At 38.0% G+C, this 26,510-nt stretch overlaps 1 protein-coding gene across 1 annotated transcript in view; it reads right to left on the reverse strand.

The window, feature by feature from the left end:
• Nucleotides 1-7,959: 7,959 nt before the first annotated feature.
• GLT1D1 (glycosyltransferase 1 domain containing 1) overlaps nt 7,960-26,510 on the reverse strand; it is a 57,371-nt gene continuing 38,820 nt past the window's right edge. Inside the window, exons 9-12 of the mRNA XM_040577199.1 lie at nt 26,077-26,120; nt 24,479-24,599; nt 17,411-17,509; nt 7,960-9,448 (exon numbers count right to left, since the gene is read on the reverse strand). Of these exons, the coding sequence (XP_040433133.1) occupies nt 9,302-9,448; nt 17,411-17,509; nt 24,479-24,599; nt 26,077-26,120 (411 nt within the window). The 3' untranslated portion in view covers nt 7,960-9,301. The remainder of the gene's footprint in view (nt 9,449-17,410; nt 17,510-24,478; nt 24,600-26,076; nt 26,121-26,510) is intronic.

Genomic DNA, 26,510 nt, shown 5'->3' on the forward strand with positions numbered 1-26,510 from the left:
TTGGTTTTCATACCTCCCCAATGCATGTGAGGATGTACCTGATTTTTCTGTTCTGAGCAGACATCTACTTCAGCTGTAAACTCTTCTGACATCTTCGATGGAGATAATTATAGTGCTCTGGGGGACTTTTGGCCTTTCCAAAAATAGATGGGAACAGGGAAACATACATTTACAGGCAAAACTAGGAAGATGCTGGGGAGAATAGTGTCTATATTATGTGACAGCATCAAGAAAGTGCCTACTTCATCTCCAGGCCTTCATTCTTTTCTTGCTTCCCATGATTAAATTTCTGTCTTCCTGGAAATCTTCCAGTATCAAGCCATATTAATGGAAATCCTTGCATGCCCATATTATTTTCTGGTGTGATAACTGTGGAGGATCAGGAATGCAGTTTGCATCTAGTGACCCAGTGTGACACCTTAGCAAGATCCCAGTCAAAAATGTGCCGTTACATACCTGTCCTGTGCAAACCTAAGGATGGACACGGGTTTCTGTGGGATTTGAGGTCAAGCCATTATATTGTCTGCTTAAAGCTGAAACCTGGCTTGCTGTGATGCAGGAAAAAAAACTTTTCTCCAATTAAAATAAAGTTACCAGTTGTTAATATTTATAAGCCAATCAGAATAAAATTTGTCCCCTAATGTTACGGTAAAAATGATACATTTTAGTAGTGGCTTTAAATGTATTGAAATACTGAAAAATGAGCAAGGAAGAAACAAAATACTGCTAAGGGGAAAAATGCAAGCTGGGTGTTGGAAAGGTCTCTCCCTCCTTCTGATGGAGACAAATACCTTTCCTTGGTGGCTCCTCCTCACCTAAGGTTGCTTTGATGAACTATGCCTTTGATGAGGCCTGGACAACTCCACTGACCATAACGGAAATCTGAACAAATAGTTTTCTGTATTTATGAGATACTCGCATGAAGGTGAGATTAATCTTGCCAACCATAAAGTAGTTTAGAGGAAATTGGTTCCTGACTATTTGTCTTTGTGCAGAAATTCCCCTCCTGAGGCTTCATTTCTCTTCCATGAGTCCACGAGTGCCTCCATTTGTGTCTCTACAAGGAGGATAAGTGCTTGTTGGCACTCTCTCTCTCCAGCTGCGCTGCCGTGTGTGTGTCCATCGCCGGCACCATTTGCGATCTGACATTGCCTGCTCATGCCAGACTGGATCAGGCATATCACCTCTTCCCTTCTTTGCCTCCAAAGTTCATATTCAGGAATTTGGCCTCTTCTAAGATGAGTCAGGATTGCATGAAACATTCCCATTTTCTCTTGAGCTGCTTGTTGACTCTACAGATGCCAGCTGAACCTCGCCACATCTCCGTTACATGGCTTTTAATGTACTGGTTCGATTAACAGTCTGGGACTGGAGAATTTTAAACAAGACACAGAATAGGAGCCATCCACAGGAATTAATGACTGCTGCTCGGGAGCTACAGACCTGATGGTCCATTTTTCCTGTTTAAAAATGAGATTTAACTTTACAGCTGTTACCAGCATGAGGAAGGAATGTAGTGACAACACAACCGAGTCCCTTAGACTGGGCCTTCCATTTAAAGCCTGGTGAAGTTGGGATCCTGTATGCTGAATTTGTTTCAATGGGAGGAAAGCAGCTGGTCTCAGCCTGGGCCTTATGAACAAGCGTTTGCATTCAGCCCCAGCAGTCACAGCACTGCTGCTCACTTGGCTGCAGAGTGATCACAGCCGAGGACCAGAGGATTTATTCAAGTCCAGTGAATCACTTGCTGCGTGATATGTTCCCTTCCACTCAATAGTTCAACCCCCCAGTCTGCTCTGTTTTCCCCTGACGTGACATTTGGAGCGATGTCACGTTGCACTGGCAAAACTCAAGCAAGTGCTACAACAATATTAGCAGGCTGGAGCTGTTGCAGTGACCTGAAGAGGCATGTGCAGACATCAGTCATTAGGAGATCCCAGCCTCACAGAACAGTCTAAAAGGCACCATTCTTGTAAGGAGTGAAGGAGGGAAATAAAATAAAAATATAAAATAAAATAAAATAAAATAAAATAAAATAAAATAAAATAAAATAAAAAGCCCTTGCTTTGCAGAGAAAAGATACCTGCCAGAGAAGAGAGTTCTGGTTCTGAGAAATGCTGTTTTCCTTGTCCTCAAAACAAATGCAAGCTTCTTGAAAGACAGCAGTAATAATTCCTTTGAGCTTCCCTTGCTTAACAGAAAAAAAAAAAAGGTTGATTATACACCTCTTATTTCTGCTTTCGATGAGCTTCCCATTTCATTAATGGTTTTTCCTGTCTGTCCATGGGCATGTCTACAGCTCCCACCTCTCGGCACTGCTCTGGGCTCCTGTGGCAAAGTGTATTCCCCAGCCGAGCTGGCTCAGGTGACTCGGTCCTGCTAGGGAGCTGCCTGTTGGCAAAATCTTGGCAGGCTCTAAAATAAAAGGGAAGAAGTCACTTCAGTGTGGAACAATGTTACCTTAACAATGATGTCTGGGAGACTTCCCCCAGTGCAAGCTTAAACACTTTCTGATGTTTTATTCAAACAAATGATGTGCAGAGACACATGTTTTAAGAGTGGAGCAGATAGAAAAATGATCTCATTAAGTTGCAGAAAAGTAACTAAAAAGGATGGAAGATGCACTAGGTAACTAGATGCATAATACTCCAGGGACACCCAGGAGCATTTCCCAAGGCTACAACAATAAAATATGTAATCAGTAAGAAACTGTAGATACAAAAAACAAGATGAGCTCCAGGATTTGTGGAAGACTTTAAACCTGTTCAGAACAGAATCATTACGAAGGTCATACTGAGGTCAAAAAGAGAGGGAAATAGTATTAAAAGATTATGAATATTCAGAACATGTAATATTAATGTTCTCCTATTTCAGAAGATTGTTATTGAATTCCCCCCTTGCCTTTTACTTTGCTATATTTTCATACAGAAAAGGATACAACCTTCTAGCTTGACCTTTAGTGCAGTCTGTAAATAGCTATATTGTCACTATTACTTGGCCAAAACAATATTATTTATAACCACATTACAAAGTGCGAGACAGCCTTTAATGCCTTTATTCTTGTCAGATCACACCTCAACTCCAGCAGTCGCTGACGCTGTTTGAGGAGCAAGAGCTCGGAGCCGTGGCGGTGTCACAGGATGACTCCCGCAGCGCAGCAGGTGGCTTCTAAATAGGGACTGAGGTGCCAATATTTTGTACCGGTATTCAAGGGTATTACTACTACACTAGAGTCTGTTACTTTTACGTCCTCACCTTGCTCTTCAAATTGTCATTGCTGGGTTAGATCGGGTACGGAGATAACGATTGCAGAGCCAATAGTTACTGCCGATAGTATTTATTGGCCATGCTGCAGACCAGAGCGTCTTAGCAATAACAGCCAGGCAAACAACCAGCAATCTCTTCCCATCCCAAAAGCACTGAGCATTAGTGCTAGAGGATGGGCAAGCTTTACCTCCAGAAAGCAAACCAAATATTTGGGTAACTTGGAAGTATACCGCAGTGGATGATGCAAGGTGTGAACGTTTGCACAAGTTAAGCATTTTTTTTTAATTTTATTTTTTATTGTGATTCCTTTTAATGAATTAATTTATTTATTTATTATGATTCCAGATAATTTCTTGCTTGAACGTATTTTAAAAGAAAAACAATAGCCAGGAAAGAAGCCAGGAGGCTCTCACGGATAGCGAAGGCCATGCTCCACTCATATAGGCTTTTGATATATTACTTAAGTTAAATTAAAGATTCCGTAACTCATTTCACTTCATTAAAGCTACTAAAATAACAGTGCAACTTTTCAACGGTGGGGATTAATTTTTGAAGCAGTACAGGGGCATTTAATTTCAATGCTTGATGTAACTTGATTGAATCAGACAAATGAAATAAGTGACCTCCATCTAGCAAGGTTATAGTTATAACTGGACTTATGTCTAAGAAGATTTGTGCTGAAGTACACAAGAATGGAAATTGCAAAGCAAGAAGCATACTAAAATATCATAAAAGGTGTGATAGACTTGCTTCTTAAACAGTAGGAAGGGCTAAGGGGGCTGTAATGGTGATTAAATGCAGATTCAGATCAGGTGTTCACAACTGCAGCTTCTAGGCAGCCAGCTGTTCTCTGCTGTTAATGTATTGTTTAATTTTAAACAAATGTTTTAAATTAGCTTAATTGCAATGCTTTAGGGGAAATGAATTTGTAGAACGGGGCAAAACAAATGTTTTCCAACATTTTTATAAAGGATGAGAGATTTCAAGTGCCCTCAATTTTTAATACCTAAAATTAGATGTCATAGGAGTGACATCTAATGCATGGAACAGTTACTTGACAAAAATACAGTTCATTTAAGGAGGATTAAATTGCACATAAAAGTTACCCACTTCTTTAGAAATTTTAAATTGTTAAAAAAAATAAATACACCTCATTTTTTGTAAGAGTTTGGTCTCATGTTGTCATGTCTTTTTTTTTTTTTTTTTCTATTTATTCTCAAATTCTGAATATAATTAAATGTTTAGAGGATCAAGCCTTTCCATTGGGGTATGTCAGGCAGAATTACTTGTGCCTATGGCATCTGGGAATACCAGGACATGTGCAAGGAAATACCAAACTCTCGCTGACCGGGCCGCAGAGGCCTGCTTGCCTATGGGGTGTGGGTTTCAAACATTAAAGCAACCGGGCTTGGACCAGCCACACAGAGGAGGGTGGAAGGGAAATACATTCTGGCATGATGAAATCACTTTGGACAACTTAATGAAAAAAAAAGCTCAGATCCCACTGAGCCATTAAATGATTGATTTCCACTTGGAAGCACCCATCTCCTCTGACAAGCCTTTGACAAAACTGTTTCTTTAATTTCATGTGGAACGGTTTTTGACCAAAAGATTAAAAAGACTGTGGGGGGAAAGGGACAGAACAGGTTATGAGCCCAATAGACAGGAGAAAATGTGTCGTAAAAGAAGAATGAAGTTCTGCTGCATTCATTAAACACAAGGGTAGACCTTGCAGTTGTTTGGATTGCTTGATATTCACTTGTTGGCAAATGTTGATGCTAAATTATATTTGCAGAAGGAGCACAAATACTTTTAAATCTTCCAATATACAATTTAACATTTTTTTTGGATGGCTTTTTAAGTCTTGATATGTCAAGTAGTTTAATAGCAAAACATCAAAACTGATTTCCCTTAGATCACCAAGTAACTCCGTTTGGCTAATTTAGAGCTCAGGCTTCCATCAGGACCTTAAACCACAACGGTCAGCATGAGCTTGAAAGCGGTGTCCCAAAGGGCTCTGAATTCATCCGTTGACTCAGCCAGGCTACCATGGCTGAACATGCAAGGGTCCTACAAACCCTGGCATCCCTGATAACTCTAGTCACACTGTTTGAATTTCAAACGTTAATGGTCCAAATGCCATGTCACATTAGTTATTATTGGAGCCAAGCCCCCTCAAATACAGCCTTTGTTAAACTATGTAAAGAATGTATTAATAACCTTATAGCTGCATTCATGTTCCAGCTCCTTGGGAGCACTGCTTTTTGTCTCATCCGTGACTTCTGAAATGTTTCTAAAATGAGCTGTAATGAGGCCAAAGAGGAAAGCTTGACTTTTGTTTTGTTTAAAGCCTTAGAGATCTATATCTAAATCCCTTCCCCGATTCGATCAGACGACGTGCCTCCCCTCCAGCCACATTGTACAGGCCACCTCCAAGGCGCTCTGGTTATTGCTAAGATAAGTGTTAGATCAGTACAATCTGTTTTCCCAAGGCCGGTGCTCAGAGCCAGCTGCTGATTGCAGCACTGGCAAAGGATAAGAGTCTGACAAATTCTGTGTTTGCTCTAGGAAGAAAGAGAGAAAGATCCCCTGGCTTCCTATGGAGACCCTCTGAGGGGTAAGAGCAGGGCAGGAGCAGAGGAGGGCAGGCAGCGTGGGCTCTGCGTGCTGGGGAGAACAGAAGAGCCATGACTGCGGGGATGGGAGCTGCTAAATCATGGCTGCTATGAGCCAGCGTGACTTTTTGCCTGGAGTGGACAAACCTGGAAAGACTTACCTCGGAATCAGCCTTCTTAGGGCATATCCTGGCTAAGGCTGAAATGGGAATGCAGAGATTAAGTCTAAAAATTCATATATGTGTGCTCTAGGGCTAATTAAAATGAAATCCTAATTCAGGAAGCTCTCATTCCCACAGACCACAGGCTTTAGCTGGGTTTTGCCACACACTACCAAATTGTCTCTACTCCTGAAGTAATCGTGCCAAGAAAGGAAATGGCATAGTAGTACCCATTGTACAGGTCCACAGCTTTCATTCAGTTCCTGTGGATTCAGTGACAGAATTAATTGCAAAATAAAATGCATGTAATTGGATTAATTAACAGTACATTTCAAGGTCCTGAAATACAGAATTAGCCACAGGGGTAAATGTACAATGCAGGTTTTTCCTGAGAACAGAACCCGTGCTATTTTTGGAGCTGTATCTGTATCCCAATGAGGTGTGCCTTGCTTAAAAAGCTGCTAGGATAAGAAATGGGGCTTTGAAGGTGGAAGATAAATACCGTAATTAGGGCTGCAGGACAACAAAAGGATTATTCTTAAATGTAAAATCGTTTGAGTGAAGTCATATGAAAGATAATTATACCTAAAATTGCCTGTACAGGGTCTAATATTTTCTTTACAAGGACTTACAAGACTCATTGAATATTTATGGGCCTGGAACATAACACTGGATTAAATTTAAAACAAAAATCCAACTGTAATTTATTGTGATGAAATTCCCTAGCAGTTGTTGCCCCAACCTTTTAGCCTCACTAGACAGGCTTCATGCGGCAGAACACAAGCCCATGTGATAAATGATATCAAAGCTGAATGCCCTTGATTGATGAACGCTGCCTTGTTTGATAACTGTAAAACAGTCCTGAGGGCTAAGCTCACCACTATTTTGGCTTCTTCCTTTTTTTTTCTTTCCTTTTTTTATTTTTATTTTTTAATGCATATATTGCAGACGGGTTGTTTGTGCTGCTGGTATGGTTATCAAATGCAAATGAGCATGCTGTTTCCCAGATGCAGTTTTCATATTTATAGATTAAATACAGCCTGAAAAATCATATGTTAATTACATTCTGAGGGTGTAGCAGAGTTTCTCACTTGCACATGTTTTGTTTTGCCGGAAATAGCGCAAAATCCAGTTCAATGTATTTAGCTCCTTGCAGCTTGGTAATAAACATATCACACTTTGGAAAAAGCTCTCTGATCATTACTATTTCCAATCATTTACCATTAGCTCAATGCTTTGAAGTATAGCTGATTTCTCTCCCATGTTATGTATTTGTTTATTTGTTTTTAATAACCTGCATTTCTCAGAGGACAATAAATGCTATAGGAAATGGGCTGGAGGGAGGCCTATAGATCAAAGCCAAATAAGCAAAGTATCTGAGACACACTGGCAGAGGAGGTCTGGGAGATATTGTGAGAGGAATAGGATGCCCTGCAGTAGGCTCAGTTTGTTAAAAAACAAAAAAAAAGACCATTTATAGCTATTGCCTATAAATGTCCCCTACCACATACAACATGCTGAAAGTGTCGTAGGTGTTCCTCCATTAGTGCATAGCTTGCTGTGGCTAAAAGAGATGCTGCAGTCTCATGAGAGGCCCTGCTACTCTCTGGTAATGGAGGGAGTGACATGTCAAAAGAATGATGGAGTTGCAGGTTTAGAAGCTGTTCAGGGATAGATGTTGGCTGGCGGCTTCTAAACTGACAACTAGTGCACATGTATTTACATCTCAGCATGTCAAAGGACATGAAAAGTATTTAGGAGAAATGTGCTTAAAAGGAAACACAGCAATTCTCAGGTTTGAGATTAGGCCCATTTTGCCCTTGGAGATTGTGATGTCCCACGTTGCTGAAGGCAAGGCTGAGCACACTACAACAGAAGGGGGATATGTTTTAGAGAGATCAATACACAACATTCAAATTCCTTTCTTGTTTACTGTCTCAACAATTGCAAAATATCGAAAACACAGAGGAAAGCTTAAAACACACACTGAACTTCATTATTACAAAGAAAAGTCTGATTCAATAGCCACTCAAATCAACAGAAAACTCACTGGTTCTCATTGGGGCAGGATCAAGCCTATATAAAGCATATAGTGTTTGCCAGTAAGAATTAAAAGTATGACACTCATTTTTCTATAAATACAAATTCTTTGATGACCATTTATGAAATCAAACATATGTCCACAAATATTGCACTAGCAACAATGATTATTATGGACTTCAAGCACAGATAAGTCTCCCTTTAAAACGGCCTGCTGCAGTATGTTACAATATATCCCGAGAACCACCAATGAGAATGAACAGTACCAAAATACACAGTAAATTGAAAATACCTTTGTTTTTTTCCTTCATTCCATTTTACAGCTCTCATAAATCTTTTATTAAATAGGTAAATCACTGAGGTACCAAAGTAACTGGCAAATTAAGAGGTAGTTTACGTAACAAAGCATTTCTGCCTGCAAGCACCTCTTGCTGCCGAGGACAGTGCTGTGCAATTCTGGAATCTGAAGCCATGTACACTTATCAGTGCTGTGCTAAACTACATGCCCTACTCCCAGAACCCAAGAAAAAATGCAGGCATGGGACTTTTCATCCATACTGGCTTATCTGAAAGGAATTCAGGTACGTGCACGGCAGTTAAACATTTCCTGTACTCCTTGTTTTCTCTAAGCATCAACACTCTGTTTGCTGTTTTGGCCCACAAATATTTATGCACTCAGTAGACATGTCCACCTTCTAGTCTTAACAAAGCTTTCATCTTAATAATTTTGTACTCTATACATGTAACTAAATGTGGTTTTATGAAGTTGTATGTATGTCACATGTACCTGAATACATTCAGACTGGTATAATTGGAAAGCAAACTGGTACTGCATTTTGTTAGGATGTAATGATCATGTTTGACATAAGCTCTTTGTGGTTGAGTGCTCCACTGTATACAAGAAATCATCCTCCCTTTGAGCCTTACAACAACAAAGAATTTGTGTCTGTTCGAGGAGTATATTTCTCCTGTGTGATCTTATAAAATGATACTGGTCTGTGATGAATTGGTACACTAGAGACTGTGTTGAATTAGATAAATTTGATAGTTTGAAGTAGCAGGCAACTCCTGTGATGTTGGTGTATTTGAATAGAATAATAATGCATGTCTTACCATCTCTTCTAAAAAGAAACCCAGAGAAACCCAAAACTAATTACGGTTCCATCATTATTAAGGCGCTCTACACAGATTGCTAGGTATCAACTGTAGTTCTGAGATTCACTGGAGTCTTAGGACAAGAGTCTGATAGGCTTTTCTTTCACATTCCCATGAGTGATGTTTCTTCACATAGTCTTTGGCCCTTGTTACAATTTCTCTTTCCATAATGGGGTCATTCATCAAACTCTTGGACAGCACAACAAACTCCTAAAAAAGATAAAGAAAATAATAAATTAAAGGTTCCTCGAAGTTCTGATGATTCTGAAATAACTTGTACCTGTAGCTTGATTACAGTAAAACACTTCATCTGTGAATGAATAAACAGAGCTGTTCAAAGTCATTTTTCAAGGTCAAGTACCATAGTTTATTTATAAGAAATGATCAATAAATAATTATCTTATATCTTTTATTCAGCCCACCAAGTCATTTAAAATCAAAGACAAATCCCATAGGTGTTAGGACAAGTAGCGGCAATGAATTTAATGCCACAAAAATTGTTTGCCTACCCAAGTGTTACAAAGCCACACTGGCTATAAATTAAATAATTCACCTGTTTTCCTGCATGGAGGATAGCTGGCATCAGATTATTTGATCTCAGCGCAACTAAGCTTATATCTCATTGCTATTGTAACATGTTTAGTTATTTTGTAGTGAGACTGAAAAACTCACTACATAAAGATAGTCACAGTATAAAGATGGTCACAGTACAAAGTTAAGAGCAGGCATGCAGCAACAAGATCTTCCAGAGTTGTTGCATCTGGACAGTTACAGATCCAGCAGTGTAAGCTCATCAAGCTCTGCAAAAAAAAGCCATATATGAATTTCTATTAACTGTATTTGGTAAAATACTAGACCTGGCAGATTACAACTATACCTTTGTCTGCTCCTCTGCCACTCTAATTTAGTTCAAGGGAAGAGAATTTGTGAACTTCAAACATATGAAAGGAGATTTGATGTCTGAACTAATCTATTCTGAGCAGCTGATCTAATATTCTATCAAGAGACAACTTCCAATACTTCAGCTTGATTACAAATGGGCTCAGATCTTTGCAAAATATTGTCTTGGTTTGGCTCAGAAATGCAGATAGCTATTGTGCCAATGGAAGATTAAGGTAATACATTACTACACAATTGGTAGTGCAGATCGGTGCATAAGGACACGGGGGACAAAAAAGGGTGGGAGGAAGGGGATATATTATTTACACAAACTGTCAGCTATGAAAGGAAGCATCATAAATAACACCAGCATTTATATCAACACTAGGGTTAACTAGCAAACTATACTTGAAAACCTAAGCGCACAGTGTATATAAACAAATACATAAATATAAAATCTTTGGTTACCACAGAATCAATGCTGCTGTTGTAATGAAAGTTATGGCTATGCATAATACATAACTATAGCATGACCCTTGGGAAACACTGATACGTGAAATCACATCGAACGTGTTATAATCACTGCCTTGACTCTCACTGACAAGACAAACTATCAATATATGCATCACTGACATGAGATTTAAATAGTCAGAGATGCATATGTCAGTTCTGTTGGAAAGATTTGTAACCTTAGTTACAAACCTACAAAGGTAAATACCAGACGAAGATGATTTTCACACATGCATATTAACAATAACCTCAAATTTTACATGGAATCAGCACTACATAGTAATCTTTGCAGAGATGTTTTTCAGCTTGCATGGTTGATAGGTGCAAAAAAGCCCCACTCCTTGCCCGGTGCTCTCAGCACATATTGCACCCCAAATGCATTTCACTAATGCCTGTTAGAAAACCCTGGCACAGCACACGCTCTCCCCTTTCATGTGCTGCAGAACTCCAGCCCAACTTCAGTCTCTGTCCACTCCATTCCCACACTCTTTTCTCATGCTGGCTCTGTCCACACAGCGCTGAGTGGCTTCTGGAATAGCCATGAGGGCCACACACATCAACCAGCCTGCCTTCCATCTGCAACTACCTGGCATTCAGGTATTTTCTGACAGGTGAGTCTGGTCTAGAGGGTAGCCTGAGGCCACATCTATCAGACACTGCAGATCCAGCCAAGGACTCTGACTTCGGAGATCTGTTCTTTTCCTTCCTCCATATCTGCCAAGAATACAGAACAGGGAAGGTGGGAACGTCTTACATGACTTATGCTGGTTTCATCCAATTGCCTGTCTAATCATAGTAATAAATACTGTTCACACTGAACTACATTCCAACTTTAATTTTATGCTCCTGTGGAGGATTTTATTTAAAGTAATGTTTAAAAATAATTTATGTAAATTACCTAAGAACAGAAGCAGCAATGTAACATTTCTTGACAGGTAGTCCTATTAGCGTTCTTTTAAAATGTGGATATAGAAGACAAAAACTTGGAAACATGTAAATGATAGAAGAAATGAGATCCTTCTTCACAGTTTCAATACTTAGTGCTGGGGATAATTTCAGGAAAATGCCAAACCGAGTCCAAAGCATAAAAGTTGAGAAACTGCAGGAGTGAGAAAAAGCAAATGGAAAAACACTGGGGGACTGGGAATAAGGACTTCTCAGCTTTATCCCTACTTTCTACTAATCAAATGTGACCACCTACAAGTCACTATCAGACTGGAAGCCAATGGGAAGATTTGCTGTGACTTATCTGGGTTTTGCCTTGTACTCCTGGAGCATCTGGCTTAGCTTGTTCTCAGTTTTGGTTACTGAGCTTTAGACAGCAATAACTTCGTTTATCAGGTGCCGTCCTTAACTCCAACTGACTTGCATTTCAGTCATAATTTCATGGTGAGTCTGAAGCAGGGGCACTTGCAGAATGCAGACATTCAGAACTCAGAGCTCGTTCAGAAAATCAAGGATTTCATTTTTCTTTCTAGAAGCCTATGATATGCAAACTACTTACAGTGCAGTAATATGTATTAATCAGCAGTTATGCTGTATTTCTGCAAGTGATATCTGCACAAATATTTGTGCACTCTCTTATGTAGTTAGACACAACCCAGAAGAACAGGGGAGATCATCTAATGTACATCCGTAAGTGATATTACATGTGCCCTCTTTTTGCGTAGCGCTTCACTTCAAACACCGGCATTTTTCAACAGCAAACATCCATAGTACATTTTACTCCTGGTAAATTGACCAATCATCTTTAAAGGAAATGTCAGCTTCTTTATATAGTACCTAAAAGAAATTGTGTATAATATTTTGCAGGAGCCCAGAAATACCACTATCTGGAAGATAAAGCAACAAAATGAGTGAACTGAGAAAGGGGAACAAATATTCCTTCAATTACCATGAGAATTACATTGGTGCCACGGCTCACATATGATGAAAATAAGATGCATTGTTAATATATTATTTATATAATGAAAGTAATTCTGCAATTAAACCATTTCATATCAGCTTCAGCAGATAAAAGGACATGATTCTTAAATAGCAGAGAGTCACTCTGGGAAAGGCAAATGCCAGATACAACTCAAAACGGCAACATACCTACCTAGTGGCAGGCAAAGCTCAGAAGTTAACTGGCACATCTGTGTACTTCATGGGGCAATGGGTCAGTATTTCTAAGGGAGTGTAAACAGTGATTGCTGGCACTGCACACATTGCAGATTAATCTATTCAGAACCAAGGTTCAAAGGTCTAAAACTTCAGCTGCATTCTGGTTTTAAGTCCTGGTAGGAACGGCATTTACCCACATTTGGCAGAGGAAAACAATGTGCATTCAGTGTATCACTGCCAGTACCCAGCTGAGCTGTGTTTCTCTCTTAAAACTTCAAAAGTTTTCTCTGCTTACAGTAGTCTTTCTGGATCCTGCTCACAATCAAATTCAGTCTGTGCTTGGCCCCTTGCTTTATGCCTTTGAAGTTTATTTACTTCCTTCTGTTTATTCAGCTCCTTCTGTGAGCTTTCACAGATACTGGACACATAATTTTGAACCTTAGGATGCTGAATAACTCTTTGTGTCTTCCATTTTAACATGGTTTTGCCCAAAAGCAGCTGGCTATTCTTCTCTCTTACTTATCATTTTTTCTTTCAGGTCCCATTAACTCAGTGTCATATATTCCATACACTTGCAAATTCAAGTAATGGCAGGATCAAGACGTGATTTAAAAGTAAGGTGCACAGATGATGTAGTATCAAGGACAAAATGTTTCATAGCTTTCACCTTTAACTGCTGTTTCCATCTGAGTATTGTCTTCAGTGATCAGCAAGGCCTTCTCTATTTCCATACATGAAACCTCAGCATTTGTGGAAATGGTTAATGATGACTACAATTTCCTACTTTCCTGTAAACCACAAAAGCTCTCTTTCATCAAGAATAGAAGAATGCCAACAACATTCATGATTTAAAATGATATACATTTCATAACAGTCAGTTTCTATCCCTCTAATTTAGCTTTCAAAAGATAAGGCAGTCCACAGACCAAACACAATGGCTCATATTTAGGCTTACCATATTGCAAAACTTTCCCGCCCCAGTACAACTTGAAAATAAGCAATGTTTTCTACTCATGATCTATAATACAGTCTATGTCATCAGAACCAAATAGGTTCTCTTCATCTGAAACAATGAAGATTTCTTTTACATTTTCTTAAAAATATTTGGTGCCTAAGCTTCTTCAGGACAGAAACAGACTTTCCCAACCACCTGAACAAAGTACCTGAACAAAGTACCAATCTCTCCATACCATTAAAAGCATTTTCCCTAACGTGTAACGCACTAGAATTTATTCTCAGTGTAATGAACTGCCTCCATTCAGATCTCCATTCAGAGTCCATATAGACTCACTTTGAGTCTTCCAGATTTTCATTTATTATTTTTTTTTCCTGTTTGTTTCTGGATTGTGGTCTGGTTTAGCTTGGGGCTAAAAAGAAGAATGGATTTCATGTGCTAAGCAGAATTTAACCTTGTCCTTCTTTTACTTGACTTTGCTGAGTATAGACTTGGACATTTTGCAGTGTATTCTTTTAGATCAAACTTTCATCCAGGGACTAAAGGACAAGGCTGTGTGACAAAATAGACATGTCAGTCTCTTTAAAGGCCTGTCTCTGTGTGGAATGGAATAAACACTTCGATTTACAGAAAATGGTGGATAGAGACAAGAGGCCAGAAGGATGAAACATGCTATGAGTTAGAATTTTATGAAGTTGAGATTTGGCATCCTGAGAAGAATAAGAAACCTCTTTTTGAAGGATCTCTTTTTTCTCGTGGAGGTATGGGGCATTGAGCAGCTGAAGAGAGATCATTCTTGTGTATGTGAATGAAACTTATTTTTTCCAGCACAGTCTAAGAAAAGGAGAATGCTCAACAAAAAGAGAAATGTTGCAAGTTGCAGGAAAATGGAAGAGCAGAGCAGTTTAACAAATTGCCGCACAGGTGGGAATGAGAGGAGATACAGATCTCAGGATGGGGAAAAGCAGAAGCAAACAAGATGGACTGTATACAGTGGTTTAAAAACTGTATTTGACATGGTTTGGGGAAATAAGGAACAACAAATGTGAATGGTTAATTTATCTTAAAAACCATGAGTGAAGATGGTTGGCATTCATTCTACATCCATGCAAGAAGAAAGTGCTTCAACAGCTTTGCATTGGGTTTGGGTATTATCCTGCAAACAAATATTTTTCTGACCCATTTGCAAATGTTGATAGTTCATACATCACTTGACACCAACAAAATTATAGAAGGGCTTTCATAAAATAATATACAATTGCTGTTTTACAGAGAAAAAAGAGATATTACTCTCCTTTCTAAGATAGGCTAAATGCACAAACATAAGTGATTCCAGTACAAATATTACCTAGGAGCTTGACAGCTAATATGGTAATGAAAGTTACCATCTTCACTTAAAAGAGATCTTGTGGCCTACTGGGATAGAATAACAGCAAAACTGGGGGTAACAAGTGGCAGCAAAACAGGAGGGGTATGTTTCAGGGAAGAAATAGCATTCTAGCCTGTGACTCTAACTCTGAAATAAAATAAAGTCCTTATCCACGTGAACAGTAACTGATATCACTGGAACCACTGTGCTCAAAATTATGCGTTCCTCTATATAAGGCAATTATAGCATATTTTTAATTGATCTCAAATTCCAAACAAACAGTTGGAATGTACGATGCTTTGAGATCACAGAGGAGACTTCTTACAAGGATGTATGATGAAACTAATTGGGTCTGGTATGAATAATGTATCTGAATTCCAAGCCAAATACAGTGAGCATGTTGAGGGAAACACCAGACAGAATGTATCACAATTAATACCAGGAGAGACATCAGTGTGCGAGTTCAACATGGTCGTATATCCTTAAAGTTCTGAAGAAGCATATGGAAGGCAATGGGCTGCTTGCAAGGAATACATGTACAACTAATTTTATAATTAGCTTTGCATCTCAGCCTCCACTACCCTGAAAGTACCCCATTTCCAAGGGTTATCTCAAGAAGAGAGACTGCTTCCCCAGCAAAATAAATTCCAGAAGCTAACAAAGAACTCTTGCTGTAGAACCACTGGAAACACTGAATATTCTAGAAAAAAAAAAAACTGCAAGAATTTTTTCCATTAAAAAACCAAAACAACAACAAAAAACTAACAGAGAGAACTCACCTTCCTTAAACACCACATAATAGGACACATTAATCACACATTCCACAAACTGGATAAATATGACACATTTTGTACTTTGCAAAATTATCAAATAGACTGCTCCTGTAAATTTTATTTAATCTTGAATTGGATAAAAACAATAAGGATTTAGTTAATAATCTAGGAAATTCTGTTTTATGGAATAATGGTAATAAACAGGTTGATCTTTTTAATGCTTTCTTCCCTAACTGCCCTCATGGTTAATTAGTTAATTGATTGTAAAAAGGAATGAACTCTTGCAAAATAGGTCCATGACTAGTTTGAAAATTAAGTATGGGATTTCTGTACATGATGATATATATGACCAGAGCAGGAAATGATTAAAAAAGGTCTACTAAATAAATAATAAAATATGCTGACATACCAAACCAATTGAAAACACAACACAATGTCTCTTAGATCATACTTATGATGAGGAGAACTACACACTGCAGGTGATATTTGCTGGTCCAATTCTACTCTCTTGAAATTGTAGAGAATCCCATCAGAGAAATGTAGGATATGTTTCCTCCTCATACAAACCAACTTTACCTTCTGTTAACCAAAAGCCCAAAGTATTAGTCCATGAAAATTTTCACCCATGAAAAATAAGCCTTCCCTTTTCATAATCAAAACTAGTGACTACAAAAAAAATTTTTTTTTTTTTTAACAAAATGTTAAAGTCAGTCTTTAGACAAGTTAAAAAAAGTAAGAGGAGAAGAAAGTCTATGTGTAACATTTTCGAATAGAGGCTTTAAAAGCAACTACCATGGACTTCCTCCAGTATTTTATATTTAGGGGAACCACGTAAGAAAAAGGAATGAACTAAAGCATAAAGGAATCTGCGTCTGAAAGTCATCTTCAAGTCATCTTCCACAACATATACAAATATGTAGCAGCAAAGCCACAATGAAAAAAAAAAAAAAAAAAAAAAGGAAGAAAATTTGCAGCATTTATATATGCAGTGTTCTGTGTTTCCCCTCTCCCCACTCCTACTTATCTTCACAGAAAATCTATTTTAAAAATATTGCTTAATTTTAGTCATTAATTACTTTCTGACCAAGTAATATCTTTGACTTAATATTGCTTTATATGAACACTTACTGCTAGATAATAAATTACCTAAAACTTCGGGCTTATACTTCTCTTTTGGTCAGCTACTGGTTGTCTAATGTGAGTTCATATTTCAGGTAGTGCTTGGAAAGAAACGTGACAGATGCATAACATTTATTGCAAAGTTTGCTTATGGAACCTTCAAAACTGAAGTGCGACAAGTTGAGGAGAACTGAGCCCCATTCAGAGGGCAGGCTCTAAAGCGACACAGGCTAGACAAACATTCAGCAAGGCTGACACCTAGTAAAAGTTTAGTGAACTGCAAAACGTGAGACAACAGCAAAGCTTCCAGAAAGGCAATCTAACACCTAGAGTTTAAGTAGAATCTGAGATAAACTGCTCAGCATAAAAGCTAAGTTTCCAGAGAGACACCAGCATGTAATGGAAAGTGAACCTAAATTTTGGAAGGCAAAGAAAACTAGTCTAAGGCTTTGTTGTTTTGTTACCTGGGGATCTGAAAATAGCAGTCCTGTATCCTTATGTTTTATTATTGCTGCATTCCCAGGAATGTTCCTTGCCAGCACTGGAGTATCTAAATCCATTGCCTAGAGGAATATGAAGAAAGGAAACAACTGTTTATTAGGATATAGGGATTTTGAGACGTTAATGATGACAACATTAAAATGAAAAGCAGAAGCAATTATTCCAACCTTTCTTTCTCTTCAACCTTTTAGTTGAAAAATGCCATTTCTAAGGTGAACTCATATATGGACCTTCACTGAAATATTTTCTTTACATTTTTATCAGTCTTGTAACTTTGAAAATATTTTCAGAAGCAATAATCAATCCAGAAAGTCAATGGATAGCTGTTTCATCCTTTATTCTTTTATTCCTCAAAGTATGCAGTTTGTTTCCCATTGGAAGTTCTTGACATATGGCAGGTCTTAAGAAGATAAAATTAAAGGTTGTCACTCTAACTCCTACCATTATTGTGCACGGATGAGATTATAGCACAAAAAGCCCACTTTCCCCAACATAGAATATCTGTTCTCTTGTTCCATTAAAACACGTTTTTTTCACAGATTTTCTACGTGTGCAGGACTGGAGAGAAGTGGGCAGCACCAATGACAGCAAAGGTCACAGCAGCTCCTTCTCCTCAATTCTGACTCCTATTCATTATATAAGGCTCTGGAAGGAATTTTGCTTTTGATAGTGTCTGTCACTATAGCCAGTCTTGGACTTTGAGTGTTCAGGGAATATAGGGAAGCATGCAGTGACATAGTTTCTGTCTGTGAACAATATATACCAAGGAGGGTAGAGAAAAGGTTATGCTTTCAGAACATTACACTTTCAAAACATATTACCTACAAAGCTATTAGCATGGGACTCCTCTGGGACCAAGGAATACATCTGAAGAAGTAGAATTTGATTCTACATAAACTGTGGGCTGGTTGTTTGATTTATTTATTCATTTATGTATTATATATATATATGTATGTATGTTTATGTAAGTGTATACATTAAAAAAAAAAAAAGAAAGGAAGCATGGGGGTCTCAACATGATAGTATGAGGTAGCTGATAGCACTTCAGGCTGCCTGCAGGATGAGGAGCAGAGATGCACAAAATCTGTTCAAAGCCAGTAAACCATTTGCAAGAGACCTAAGGCCAGGCAACTTTAAAAAATATGGCTTAGATTTTGAAGTACCTAGTATGCAAACCCTGGCCACTCAGCTCTGTTACTCATGCATATCCTGATCTAAAATTTTAATTGCTATTGATGAATTTGGAAGTCTTGAGATGCATTGACTGTAAACCTAGAAAAACTCAGATTGTACAATTATCACAGTGTCAAAACAGAAAGCTATTCTCTCCCCTAAATCTTCAGTCCATTTCATACTGATTCCCTGTCACTTCTGAGTGAATGCTTTTTTAATTACTGTCATTAATTGCTCCTGGATGGGGAGCAATTTTCCTTCAGTCTATGAAGCAAGAAAATAAAACTCCAAGGAAAAAAACAAGAGAACATTTAATTTGCTTTGCTTTTTTATTGTTTGGACAAAACTGGAGACAAAAATACCCTGACTGGTCATGTATAGACCCAATTATGTTTTGAACAGTGAAGGAATGCTGTGACTAATCAACATGTGTTAATAGCTTAAAATTTCCATGAGAAACACTGTGTAAATCACAACTGCAGGTGAATTTACTCTGGACATTGAAATTCTACGGTCCTTCTGGCACAAACATCTGCTTTGCAGCAGTTAGCTCAAAAAATAATAACCCTTAATGACATAACCTGTTCTACACTTCGTATCAGAAACTACTCGGTCAGCTGGAGGAAATTCAGACGAATAGGTTAACGAAGTGAACACAAACCAGACTAAATAAATGAAAAGTATAAAAACTACAGACCAGATTTCTGAATTTTACTATATAAAGTTGAGTTTTTCTATTAAAAATAATTATAAGTTTTTCTATTAAAAATAATAATAATTTGGTGAGAAGTTATATAGTTTTTAGTCATCCATGGATTACTGTCATTTCCTCTGACTTTACTGTTAAACAAAACAAATCTATTTTCCAAAGATAGATTAAAAAAAATGATGACAGTATCTATTTATCAGTACAGCAAAGTTCATAGCACATCAAAGTTCACCCAGGAAATGAGATACCAGTGCCCCACTCAGCCTGACAGGTTTTGAATCTGCAGGTCGAGGAAGTTGCTTTTGGCTTTAATTACCCAACTGTAGGCCTTACATGGGGTTACCATTGGCATCAACTTCTCAAGGAGATACAGAATTTCTGATTCAGCACACTTTCAGCCCTTCCCATTGACAGGCTTAAATGCCCTTGCATTCAATGTGCTGGCTGTTGCTGATCTCGCTCAAACATGTTCATTGAACAGGGAATGAAAATATTTTACTTGAACTTCTGAACTGAAAACCAAGAGCTTCATAGTGGTTTTGAAGCGTGTCAGCACTATTTGTCACCCGCCTAAGGCCTTCTCCTCACCTCTCTGTATCTCCTCCTTGAAAAAACAAAACTGTAAGAGTTTTTCTGGCTTGGCCACTTTCCAAACAAGCAATTGTCTATTCAAGAGAACGAGCACCATTAAATAAAAAGAGAAAGAAAGAATGAAGGAAGAAAACACATAACACAATACAACCACCTCAGGTGTGACAACTTATCTCCACAATAGTTATCCACAAAGCACAGAGGAGTTTGGATTTGAGTGTATCAGCCACAGTGAATAGCGGACGCTGTGCCAACTGGCTGCCCATCGATAGTGATTGTCAAATACAAGTACAAGTGCCCCGTGGCAGTTCTGTCCTAGACTGTACGTCCTGCTGTGGTTTTACAGGCTGGCACAGTACCACTGTACTACATTGTAGACTAGACTATAGTGCACATTATTTATTTATTGATTTATTTATTTAGTAGTCATCGCAAGACATGTTACTCCTGTTTCTGAAAGCTACGTAGTTGACAGCTCGCTGAAGCTGGTCACTAAGTTTATATTTAATTTTCCATAATTTCTGGACTTTAAAGGAAAATATATTTGTTCTGTCTCATAGCCTTGGAGGGCAGTAACTGCTACATTGGAAAACTTTAAGGTCCCAAAACACATAGGTACCAATGAATTATAGCTACTGAAAGACAGAACAGATGGCCCAATACATATGATGAGGGGCTGGCTTTATACCAGCCAGCCTTAAAACAAATGGACTGTGCTGTAAATAATTACTGCATGAAGTGGCTTAGAATTTAATTTAGATACTTAGTCTATTTTTAAGCAGTAAAAAGAATCATTTGCATTGTTGAAAATATGTATAATTTACTGACCTAGGTTCCACAAATAATAGAATAAAGTAACATTTTAGTCCATTGGCCATCTGTTTGGCTACATTATCCTGAATACAAATGCATTTTAATGCTATGTCAGAAGGGTGCTGGGTGAAAATTCTAGCTTTGGAGTCAAGTTATACAACAAGCATTTCTAACCCGTAGTGTGGGGCTTATAGAGTAAATACAGTTTTTATGTACTCTTTTGTCTTTTGGATTGCCCCTTCTTTTCATCCTCCTATACTATGCATCTTCTTTGTGGCCCCTCTTCAAATTTACTACACCACAACATCCCTTTTTTGTTTTTGAAGTTTGCTGTGGCTTATCTTCCAAACTACAAGGCCTGTACCTCACATGTTGTTTAAGACTGGACTTTGCCCTGCAGCAGAATAGAGTGGCCATCTTCCTCTCCTGTGATAGATTTTTTTAAAATTGGCTTTTTATGTGTATGTGTGAAGGCACAGCAATCAAATAATTTTTTAGAACAGTAGGAAAACATGTGAGAGCACAAAAAAGTATTCTGGTGAAGGGTGCTGAACTCAAAATCTTTTGCTTTTCAACTATATAGAGAATATGCAAAATTTTCAAGCACTAGTGCCTGTTTCACCAGCACTTGCACAGGAATGTGCATAACTCCCAAGAATACTGATCTGAGGTGTATTTCAAATGCTCACTGTAATGCTTGTTTTCTCTTCAAATGCCAGACAGAAAACAGATCAGTTACGGCAAAATCTCTGAGATAACAGTACTAGATGACAAAGTAATTAGCTATGGTTTCTAGGTCTTTCATACCTTAAAGCAGGTTTGAAATAGATATGATTATATATTTACCTGATTTATCTATTATATATTTTTCTCATACTAAAAGCAAGCTATGTATGTGCTCAGTGTTTACAGATTCATGACCTGGTTCAATTTTGAAATTCCAACAGAATCAGAGTTGCATTTCCAAATGCAAGCAAGATGTTATTTCCAGCCTATGACCAAAAGGTTTTTACATGTAGTTTTCTGCCTTATTAATTTAACAAGATCTTAGCAGATGGCCCTTCCTACTGTTGACCATCTCAGGCAGGGACTTAACTTTATTAGACTGATGCTTCCTCTGAGAGGGAGAGATATTTACAGTAGGACATTTCATAAGCAAGTCATCAAATTCTACTGTACAACTGTCTAGTAAACAGACATACAGTATCAAAATCCTTATCACTTTAGAAGAAGCATTCAAATGTCTAAGGACCTAAAAAGGGCATGCTTCAGGTAGTTTCTTAAGAGATAGCTAAAGACCTAATTCTGCTTTATGAGTTGATGGGAACAACTCTGACACTGTAATCTAGCCTAAGCTTCCTCCTAATTTTACAGGGCTTAACCAATATTCAATGGCCCAGCAGACACACATTCATTCCTTATTGCAATATTTGAACAGCTCAGAATCAAAAATGGATTTTTGTATCTGCCATGTGAAAAACTACCCATATTTTCTAAGTGGAAATGTGGATAAAGGACTGATCAACTAATCCGTCCAAGGTCACATACAAAAATCCTGACTCAACTGGGAGCAGAGCTGTTGTCTCACACCACCTGTGCCATGCCTATTAGACTTTCCTTCCTATAATGCAAGATTGCAGTTTGTGCCTGCAATTGGTAATTCATTCACTTGTATCTGATATGCACCCGAACTAGCATGCTCAGGCTTCTGAAAGCATGCCAGCTCTTTTTATCACTGTTACATGACTTCCATGATAAACTCCAAGCTATGAGTTATCAATTCAGAGATTAGGTTGCCCTTCTTCCACTATTCAACAACAAGGCTAATATAGGACAGAGGCTGGTGGAAAGAAGAGGATTATACCTGTTGTAGATTTATTTTTCTCCCTGTGAAGAAGATCTCCCTGCAGGAGAACTTAATTTCCAAACAAGAGTATGTAGCCTTTTTGCGGTTCTTTATAATAATTCTCACATAACTACATAGAGGGAGGTGTAGCAACATAAGAGCTAATACAAAAGGTAAGCAGCTACCAACAGCTACTATCTCACCCATCAACAGCCCCATTTTTCTGAACTCACTGTGGGACTGGGAGAGCAAAACTCTCAGGATGCTGAGAGCACCTCCACACAAGCACTACCACTGAGGGAGCAGATCAAGAGGCAGCACCACAGAAGAGTTAGATGTGTCTTACTAGAGATACTAGAGAAACTATGCAATTTCAGCAAGCTGCTCACATCCTAGTGTACCAGTGTAAAATGAAATGAGCAGTGTTAAAATGTGAACTGTGACAGCTCGAAAGCTCATATGTAGAGGAGAGCAAAAATCAGTAATCCCTGAAGCAGGCTCAATATTACCTTTGAAGTAAACTGTGGAGTTATCATTTTGCTTTGAGTTACTACATATTTGTTAAGACACTGTATGTGCAAGATTGCTCCCTTCCCTGATAAAAGCTAAGGAAATTGCCTTTTAACTGCTCAAATCTGATGGGATTCCACAATATTTTTGCAGAAAATTATTCTATTTGTCTCATAAGTCCTGAGTTTCATAACAACTTGTACCAGGCCAAACACACTTGCACTTCTGTTGCCTTGTCTTTTAACAGTCTCTCTGTTTTGCCTTTTTTTTTTTTTTCCATCTCTAACTCACTGACATTCTCAGGAAGTAAATCAGATTTATTTTTGGTCAACTGTTCTGTGAGTGCTCCTGAAGGGAACATGTAGCTAGCTGGTTGGGAGGAGGTGACAGGTACTTAACATTTACTTCTCTGAGTCACTGACTTGGTTGTGTGTACTGTGTTAGTACACTCCATTTCATCTCAACTACTGCCACACTGATAAATTTGGAAATGTCACAATCTGTAGTATTTTTTGTTTATATAGATACCATTGTTGCTGTGAAGAAGCATCTGCTTTCACCTCTGTGATCTCTTCTCAGAAAGAAAATACAAATTTGCTATCTTACCGTCACCTAATTTTCATAATTCTCATGATGCTCACTTAGTTCTTACTTATGAATAACTTTAAGATGTGTGGATGAAAAGCATGCTGGAAATGCAATGTGTGATTACTCATTACAAACAGCAAAATGTAATTAATTAACACAAATTGTATAATACTTTCTGTGATCTTCTGAGATCATCATTCAGCATCCACAAAGAAAAAAAAAAGTAAAAAGCATCCAACCAAAGAACTTCCACTTTACGTACATTTATTATGTTCCTGGAATGCATTTGATACTAAGCAGGGTCCTACTTTGACAGGTATGAAACCTGGTTATTAATTTTCAATACTGTTGGCACAAAAAATTAAGTGAGCATGTCATTCATTCATTAATCATTTCAGAATTAAATAACCAAATAAAGCTCTTAGATTGCTTTTTGAAAGGATGTAAAAATAAATGAAAGTCTATTCTAGCAACATTATAACAAAGTGGATGTTTTATCAAGAATAGTGACATCCCTAGTAAATCAGAATGATTCTCGTATCTCACGTCTGTATCGTTAATTTAACAGGACTGATAAAATTACATTCTGTCCTTAAAAAAATTAAATAGACAAACCATAAAAATCTGTCAGTTCAAGGGATAAAATCCTTAATTACTAACACTTGCAAAAAGAAATAGTTTAGTTTTGTCTTCACTAGCTTTGAAATATGGACATAAAATGTTGACACACATTTCCAGTGATAAAAGGCGATTTCAGATTCACTGTAACCTCACTGATAAACATTGCTAAGACGCAATTACCTCCAGGATTGCAGCAGACATCCCCTCTGAAATTGAGCTGTTCACCACAGCAAAGCACCTTTTCACAGCAGCATGAAGATCATCCTGTGGCATCTCCTGTAATAAATGTATTCCAGGTGCCCTAGAAATAAAATACACATAAATAGGACATATCCTAAGAACATACTCTCAGAATTCTTCCTAAAACCGAAGACAATGATGAAAGATGGTCAGACAAGTTCAGGCATGGTTCTGATGTTAACGATTGCTTTCCCATGGGCAAGCCACTTTCTGTGTTTTTGTTAGCTTTCTATAAATGCATATATTTCTATATATATTTCTATAAATTTATAAACGGGTACATCTTGCTACCTACCACTTCACTATCTGTCCTTCTGGAGTTTTAGAATCAATCACTTAACACTAGGCTCTGTTAACCACAATCAGTCTCACAGATGAAGGAACTGAATTCGATGGATATGGACGTATTTTCCCTGAAGAATTTATGTAGTAGAGGTGACTTTTGAGAAACATAGGGAAAGGGAGCACAACAGTCTGAACGGTCAGCTGCAGGAGATGCTGACTTTTCAGATGTTGGCTTTTTGGGATGGATCAAGGTTCTAAAACATATAATCTGCTTCTTTTAGGATAAGCACTCTTCTCTTCTGAATGCTTACATTCTTCCTGTTGTTGTCTTCCTCAGTTTAAGCAAGGTCAATCAAATCAAGGGTGCAGAATGGAAAAATAGGGTAATAAGGTGTTCAGTCTCAGATGAAGTGGGTGGGATCTTTAGGATTTTTTTCAAAGAGCCAGCATCTCCTCCAGTTGATGAGTCCATTCCTGCCTCTTTATCCTCGATGAGATCACAAAGCCAGACGGAAAAGCATTTGACACTAAGACCCCCACCCCATCAACTAGACTTTGTTAACTGCTTTTCTGATTGTGCAGTAACATCCAGCTTCTGCAGAGATAAATAACTATATTAGGGCAAGTATTAATGCATGATTACAGGAAACATGTTTCCCATAAATAACCGGATAAAAAAAAATTATCTCTCCGCAAAACAAGTACTTTATGCAGATTTTAACTCAGGCATATAGCTGATAGTATCAATCAGAGATAATATGTTTGTACTGTTCTAGCCAGAAAATTCTAGGTTCTGCAGTCAAAAAAAGAAATATCTCTGTTCTCTAAAATTTATACCTTCCAGTCAGGAAACTCATAAAGTAGGGACAGAAAAAAGCTACACATGGTTATCTTGTCTACCTACTCATTCACCCACCAACAGGATGCAACATCTTGCTGAAGTCAAGATGAAAGAAACAATGAAAAGACACAAAAAAGTAATAAATATGAATCATACACGATCCTAAGTCAGATGTGACTTAACATAAAACATGAAGAGATCTACTGGCTAATCTAAAATTTAAAGTGTGTACAATAGCTCGTCTGAGAATATCACATGCCAAATAATCCGAATACATTTGTTAGCCATACAGGAGTTTGAATGTATGTCCATTTATACATATAAAAAAGCATTTATGCACATGATCTTAAAAAGCTACCCAGCCAGCTGCTTTCATTTGGAGCAGATAAAAGGCTTAACATTAATTTCTTACCTCTTAACTTTTTCTTTAAGTTCATTTGTAAAAAGCGGATCAACCTAGAATGGAATATACACACAGGTAAAAGGCACTACTGTAGCACTACATTGAAATCCCAAGAAAAGAAAAATAAATTTTAGTACATTCTTTAATAAAATGCATGAGTGTGCTGAGCTTCAAAATCATACCAAAGATCACTAACTTGGAGGAGTTACACTTGACTCTTCAGACAAATGCTCTCGTGAAGACTGACTCTTAGAATACGCAGCTAGGGGTGTGAGTGCAGAGCACAGCAGAGTGAATTGACTACCCCACTCTCAATTTCAGTGACTAACCTGATGCAGTGGAGCTTTGGGCTGCTGTCAAAAGGGGAGGGTCTGTTTCTTCTCCCCTGACATCCCCCTCTGGCTGCAGGTTCTAATTAGAGCTAGATCTATTTAACATGAATG

The sequence above is a fragment of the Cygnus olor genome, chromosome 17 (genome assembly GCF_009769625.2).
Source record: "Cygnus olor isolate bCygOlo1 chromosome 17, bCygOlo1.pri.v2, whole genome shotgun sequence".
Classification (NCBI taxonomy): Eukaryota; Metazoa; Chordata; class Aves; order Anseriformes; family Anatidae; genus Cygnus; species Cygnus olor.